General features: G+C 43.6%; 1 protein-coding gene across 1 annotated transcript; it reads left to right on the top strand.

Moving 5' to 3' along the window:
* Positions 1–4,419: 4,419 nt before the first annotated feature.
* On the top strand, positions 4,420–7,245 carry EAH_00059560 (hypothetical protein, conserved; the record flags this gene model as incomplete). The annotated part of the gene is made up of 2 exons (XM_013393560.1): positions 4,420–5,278; positions 6,259–7,245. Coding segments are annotated over 2 exons (1,846 nt in total), but the record flags the coding sequence as incomplete, so codon positions are not given.
* Between the last annotated feature and the right edge of the window lie 404 nt (positions 7,246–7,649).

Raw genomic sequence — 7,649 nt, 5'->3', positions numbered from 1 at the left:
GGAGACAGACAGAGACAGAGACAGAGACAGGCAGATAGAGAGTAGACAGATAGAGACAGAGACAGAGAGATGGAGAGCAGACAGATAGAGAGAAGGAGACAGAAAGAGAGAAGGAGACAGATAGAGAGAAGGAGACAGATAGAGAGAAGGAGACAGATAGAGAGAAGGAGACAGACGAGGAGAGAGAGACAGACAGACAGAGGGAGACAGACAGAGACAGAGACAGAGACAGGCAGATAGAGAGTAGACAGATAGAGACAGACACAGAGAGATAGAGAGCAGACAGATAGAGAGAAGGAGACAGAAAGAGAGAAGGAGACAGATAGAGAGAAGGAGACAGATAGAGAGAAGGAGACAGATAGAGAGAAGGAGACAGATAACAATGAAGAAACAGAAAACAAGAAGGAGGCAGATATCGACAGATATCTGTCTCCTTCTTTCAACCTGTCTCTTCCTTGCTCTCTGAGACAGATGGCGAAGAATGAAGAGACAGAAAACGAGAAGGAGACAGATAGAGAGAAAGAGACAGACATAAAGAAGAAGACCGATAGAAAGAAGGAGACAGAAAACGAGACGAGACAGATAGAGAGAAGGAGACAGGCATAAAGAAGAAGATAAATAGAAAGAAGGAGACAGGCATAAAGAAGAAGACAGATAGAACGAAGGAGACAGAGAACATAAAGGAGAACAACAACTTGAAGGAGACAAAGAGAAAGGAGACAGACAGCGAGAAGGAGACAGACAAGAAGCAGAGAGAAAACGAGGAGGAGACAGACAAGGAGACAGACATATAAGAACAAGAGAGCTAAGAAGGAGACAGACATATAAGAACAAGAGACCTAGGAAGGAGACAGACAGCAAGAAGGAGAAAGTAAAGAAGGAGACAGATAACAATGAAGAGACAGCAAACAAGAAGGAGACAGAAGAACAAAGAAGAGAAATGCAGCATATATGCTTCTGAAGCAAACATAAAAGAGACAAAACACAGAAAGGAGACAGACAAAGAGGGGACAGCAAACAAGAAGGAGACAGAAACAACGAAGAAAACAAAACAAGGAGACAGAGACGACCAAGATTGACTGCTATTAATCTATATGGGTGCCCCTTACAATTAGATATACTATAAATACATAATATATATATATATATAATGAGTAAATATATATATATATATATATATATATATGTATATATGTATATATACATATATATATATATATATATATACATATATATATATATATGCCTCATTGATAGACATATTAAATATAAATATAGAACAAATAACTTCTTTGTTATTAACACAACAGGATAACTCTATCGCCTAGCAACTGCAGCAGAAGCAGCAGCAGCAGCACGACCAGCAGCAGAAGTAGCAGCAGCAGCACGAGCAGCAGCACAAGTAGCAGCAGCAGCACGAGCAGCAGCAGAAGCAGCAGCAGCTGCAGGGGTGTCTACTTGTTAAGGAAAATATTGCTGTGGCCTCTATAGAAAGACAAACAACATTACCTAAGCTCGAGCGACAGCAGCAATAGCACGAGCAGCAGCAGGTGCAGCAGCAGACGCAGCAGCAAAAGCAGCAGCAAAAGCAGCAGCAGAAGCAGCAGTGCCTTGTACATGCAAGAGTTCATTGCTATAGCACTCTTCTTTGATGATGCTGCTGCTTCTGTTATATCTATATATAAATACATGTAGACATATATGCACATATATATGTGTATATAAATGTATATATATATATACATCTATATATATATATATATGTATATACATATATATATATATATATATATTTTTTTCATGTATGCATCTGTAGATGTATATGTATACAAGTACATGCATGAATACATGCATAAATGTATATATGTATATGCATATATATATATATATATATGTATATAGATATGTGTATATATATATGTATACATATATGTAGACATCCATACACCTATATATACACATACGAATGTGCACATATATGCATATAAACATATGCATATATATAAATATATTATATATTATATATATTACATATATAGGTACTGCTATATATAAACATATATGCATATATGTGTGTGTATCTGCTTATACATAAAACTATTGATATACAAAGAAGGGTGAAGGGCCTTTGTATTTAATAAAAGAAAAGAAAGAAAGAAAAGGAGACAGATGTCCTCTTTGCTTGTTTTGCGGTGTATCTCCACCTCCTCTTGAGTGGTCTCAAACCCTAAACCCTAAACCCTAAACCCTAAACCCTATATACCTGAAAGAATAAGCCTCGCATGCACGTGTTTCTCTGTCTCTTGTCGCTTGGTGTGAAGATTAGCAGCACAAACGCCAAGCCCTCAACCCCACAAACCCTAAACCCTCAACCCCACAAACCCTAAACCCTAAACCCTAAACCCTCAGCTTGTGGGGTTGAAGGTGGAAGGTGCTGAGGCTCAGGAGAGACCAACTACAGCAGTGCATGCAGCAGAAGAAACAGAAAGAGTTTCAGCAAAGAATTTCTATAAACAAAGAGCTTTCTATATAATATATAATGTATAATATATATTATATATGTATTGTATATGTATATACACAACACAGAGACAGAGACAAGCCGCCTCAGCAATAAAGTAGAGACAGCAAGAGAGAGGCAGCAGCTGTAGGCCTTAAACCCTAAACCCTGATGCAAACCCTCAAGCCGGTTGTAACCCCCTAAACCGTAAACCGTAAACCCTAAACCCTAAACCATAAACCCTAAACCCTAAAACCTAAACGAGACGGAGACGCGGGTTATGTTGTATTGTTAAATGGACAGCAGTTTTTTGTGGTGTTTAGAGAAGGAAAACCCTCAGTGTTCTCGCATGCATGCATATTTATTTCTTTTGTTAAAGGTATTTAAATAAACAAATTGAGATAAACAACAGGAAAAAGAAATACAGCAGAGGCACATGAGGATCGGGCGAAGTGCCGTTGGAGTTGATGAAAGCTGGGGTGTATATACAGCTAAAGATATGTTTTAAAGATCGTTTTTGAGTGGTATTTAGATAAAAGAATTCAATTATAATTATAATTTAAACATTAAAAAGGATTTATTTGCAAAAAATGAAGAAGCCCTCAGCGACAGAGACAGAGCGGCGGCGCTCTCCCTGCAGCGTAGACCTCGGGGTGTATATCTGCTCGGCCACATCGTTATATATTGTTAATCATGATAGAAAACAAATTATTTTCCTAAAAACAATGCATTAAATGCATTTAATATTCATATTTACAAACAAAAAGAAGAAACAAAAGCAGAAAGAGTAGACCTTACTGGCTGCTGGGGTTAACACGGTCGCGGGAGAGCCTTATAGCGCGGGGGTCTCTGCTTTTTGTTTTAAGTAGATAAATTTAGATAAAATTTATATTCATTTAAGGTTAATAACCTCAATAAAGCTGCTGTTTGTTGGAGAGAAGCAGATAAAACCCTTCTTTTCTCTCTTCTATAAAGCTGCTTCCGGCCCCACCGCAGCGGCAAAGAGGGTTTGAGTAACGGCCTTACGCTGTCTTACCCGGGGTGTACATGCAGCTAGTATAGTTTGTTTTAATTGGTAAACGACAGTGTTTAGATTACGTTTATATATACAGCTTGTGTATTTTTTACTGTTGAATGCTGCTGTTGCTGCTGCTGCTGCTGCTGCTGCTGCTGCTGCAGCACTGTCGCCGCCAGCCAGTCTGTTGGGGGTTGAGGATATATCAAGGCGTGTCTCTCTTTTAGTTTGCTGTTTATGTTTTGCTTTTGCTTCTTATTAATTCTTATTGTTATTCTCTTCTTTTTGATATCTTTTTCTTGCTTTTCTTTCACGATTTTATCTTTTATTTTCGGGTGTATCCGGACCTTTGCTGCTGCCCTCCCCTGGTATCGGGCGCGGCCTCTTGCTTCGCTTGCAGCAGCTATTAATCTCTGTTTCTTTTCTTGCATCTTCTCCTGTTGATTTGTCTTTCTGTCTCCTCTTCTTTCTCTATTTCAGGGGCTTTCTTCCCAACAACATCGACAGCAGCAACAGCAGCAGCAGCAGCAGCAACTGCTGCTGCTGCTGCTGCTCCAGCCTCAAGCGGGATCCGCGAACCGCAGTGACGTTCCCGATCCCGAAGCAGGGGATCGCTTCCAGCAGCAGCACTGACAGCAACAGCAGCAACAGCAGCAACGCCTGCAGCAACAGCTGTTGCAGAAGCAGCAGCAGGAGCAGCCGTAGCAGCAGCAGCTCCGGGCCTTAAGAAGTCCTCGTAGGCCCCACTGAATTGCTGCACCGGCACTTATAAGACATTTTGCATATTTGCTTCTTCTTAGCTGCAGCACGAGCACAGCAGCAGCAGCAGGTGACAGCAGAAGCAGCAGCAGCACAAGCAGCAAATTCTGCTGCTGCTGCTGCTTCTGGTGCTGCTGCTACTACCATGTCGCCGGGAGAAGAAACAGAGATTCATACTTCCAGACGCAAGCGCCAAGTTGCTTCAGAGGCTGCTGCTGCTGCTGCTGCACCGCCGGCGGCAGCATCTGCTGCTGCTGCTGCTCCTGTTGCAGCAGCGGCCGCAGCCGCAGCAGCAGCAGCAGCAGCAGAAGGGACAGTCGGCAGCAAGCGACAGCGCAGTGGGAAGCATCAGCAGCAGCAGCACCTGCTGCTGCGCCAACCAAAAGCAGAAACGAAGAGGCAGGCGTCGGGGGCCCCCGCAACTTTTTTAGGGAGTAAATGGAGTCATGAGGGACAAACGCAGCAGCAGCAGCAGCAGCAGCAGCAGCAGCAGCAACAGCTGCAGCAGCAGCAGCAGCACCATTTTCCAGACTCTCCAAGGGAAGAAACCGATACAGAAGCAGCAGCAGCATGTGGCTCTGCTCTCGAGGGATGTACTGCTTCGGCGTTAGTAGCAGCAGCAGTAACAGCTTTGGCGCAACAGCAGCAGCAGCAGCAGCAGCAGCAGCAACAGCAGCAACAGCAGCAGCGTCGTTCTTTAAAGGAGGATGAAATGTTTCCTGTGTCCGCCAGCCGCAGGAATTTCAGCAGGGAAGTACCGCCGCCTACCCCAGCAGCGACAGCAGGAGCAGCAGGAGCAGCAGGAGCAGCAGGAGGAGCAGCAGGAGGAGCAGCAGGAGGAGGAGTAGGGGCCTGTGCATCTGATGCAGGAGACTCAAGTTTAGGTGTATGTACACCCAAAGACTTCGGCCTCGCCTGTTTAAACCGCAGCGACTTCGAGTGCGATGTCCCCGGCGTACGGTTTGATCAAAGAGATAAGGCTTGGCTAGCAACGTGGCACGACGGTGAGGGTTAATTGTCTCCTTTATTATTCTTTTGCTTGCTTATCTGTCTCCTTTTGTCTTTCTTTGTCTCTCCTCTTCTGTTTCCTTTTGTCCGTCTTTGTCTCTGCTTTTTTTCTGTCCCCTTTTGTCTCTCTTTGTCTCTCTTCTTCTGTCTCCTTTTGTCTGCCTTTCTCTCTCTTCTTCTGTCTCCTTTTGTCTCTCCTTGTCTCTGCTTTTTTCTGTCTCCTTTTGTCTGTCTTTGTCTCTGCTTTTTTCTGTCTCCTTTTGTCTCTCTTTGTCTCTGCTCTTTTGTCTCCTCTGCTGTCTCCTTTTAACTCTGCTTTGTCTGTCTCCTTCTAACTCTGCTTTGTCTGTCTCCTTTTAATTCTGCTTTGTCTGTCTCCTTTTAACTCTGCTTTGTCTGTCTCCTTTTGTCTGTTCTTTCTTCCTCTGTTTTTTCTTTTTGTTTGTCTCTCTGTTTGTCGTTTGTTTGTTTGTTTTATTTGTCTCCTCTCTGTCTGTCTCTTTCTTTTTGTCTCTTCCTCTCCTTAGTCTGTCTTTCTTATTTTTATTGCTGTCTCCTTTTGCTTCTCTCTTTTATTTTTATTGCTGTCTCCTTTTGCTTCTCTCTTTTATTTTTACTGCTGTCTCCTTTTGCTTCTCTCTCTTTTATGTCTGTCTCCTTTTCTTCTGTCTCCTTTAATATTCTTCTGTCTCCGTTTATATTCTTTTATCTTTTTTAATATTCATCTGTCTCCTTTAATATTATTCATCTGTCTTCTTTAATATTCTTTTATCTTTTTAAGTATTTTATTTTATATCTTTAATTATTTTTCTGTCTCCTTTAATATTTTTAACTACTTTTAAACAATAATATTCTTTTATCTGTTTTTAATATTCTTCTCCTTTTACTATTCTTTGCTCTTTTATAACATATTAAAACCTTTTAAAGCATTTTAAGTTATATTTTAAGTTATTTGTTTGTTTGCTTTTGTTCATAGGACGGCGTCATGTAAAGCGATGTTTTGGGGTTAAGAAGTACGGCTTTCATCGCGCGAAGTATTTAGCAAGAGCAACAAAAGTTTTGTTCATTAGTGGGCAGCAAACAGAAAAAAATAAAGCTGCTGCTGCTGCTGCTGCTGCTGTAGCAGCTGGTGCTGGTGCTGCTGCTGCTGCTGCTGCTGGTGGTTCTGCTGCTGCTGCTGCGAGTGCTCCTGTTGGGCCTCCTGGGTCTCTGGGGGCTTCTAAACTTAACAACAGATGCAATCATGCAGAACCAGCAGCTAATGCTGCAGCAGCAGCAGCAGCAGCAGCAAATATGGGGGGATTCGCAAGACAACTGCAGCAGCAACAGCAACAACAGCAGCAGCAACAGCACCGACAGGCGCCGTCAGCTATGCAACTGAGGGATGATGTGGGAGAAAAGGGACCGCAACAGCAGCAGCAGCAGCAGCAGCAGCAGCAGCAGCAGCAGCATTTGCTGCTGCTGCAGCAGGAGCAGATGTGGGCTTCACCAGAGCTGCTGCGAGCAGCGGCGGGGTTGATGCTGCCGTCTCCTCCTAGGACACCTCTGTCAGGGGATGCCAGCAGCAGCAGCAGCAGCAGCAGCAAGGGAGCTGCTGCAGCAACAGCAGCAGCAATAGCAGCAGCAGCGGACTCAGATAGTTGCGGGATGGAAGCAGCAGCAGCAGATGCAGATCTGCTTCCAGCTGAGATCGAAGCAGCAGCAGCAGCTGCAGCAGCAGCAGGTCGCAAGGGAAGTTGGTGGCGTGGGAGTTGTGCTGCTGACTCGCCTGCTGCAGCAGCAGCAGCACCCAGTGCAGCAGCAGCAGCAGCAGCAGGCAGCAGCAACAGCAGCAGCAGGGGCTCCTCTGAGGTGTCTCCTGAGGAGTATCTGCGTCTGTTAGATGCGCTGGATCGGCTGAAGTGGGAGACAGTTAGCGGCGAAGAAGCAGCAGCACTTATAAATGAAATACCTCGTGTTCGAGGTGGGGTTGTTGTTATTTTTATTCTTTTCTATCTCTCTTGCTGCTGGCTTCTTCTGACATCCCTTCCCTCTTCTTACGTTTGCTGCTGATGCTTGAGATCTCTCTCTCCTTCTCTGTCTCCTTTTGTCTGTCCTTTTGTCTCTCCTTGTTTCTTTTTGTCGCCTTTCTACTGTCTCCTTTCGTCTCCTTTCTACTGTCTCCTTTTGTCTCCTCTCTGCTGTCTCCTTTCGTCTCTTCTTTTGTCTCCTCTTTTGTCTCTTCTTGTATATCTTTTAATCTTCTTCTGTCTCCTTTTACCTCCTTGTGTCTCCTTTTATATCTTTTCGTCTCCTTTTGTGTCTCCTTTTGTCTCCTTTTGCCTCGTGTCTGCATATCTCCTTTTATGTATATATATATATATATAT

The sequence above is a fragment of the Eimeria acervulina genome, genomic scaffold (assembly GCF_000499425.1).
Source record: "Eimeria acervulina Houghton genomic scaffold, Eah_scaff1417, whole genome shotgun sequence".
Lineage (NCBI taxonomy): Eukaryota > Apicomplexa > Conoidasida > Eucoccidiorida > Eimeriidae > Eimeria > Eimeria acervulina.
This window is presented reverse-complemented; position numbering and strand designations above follow the sequence as displayed.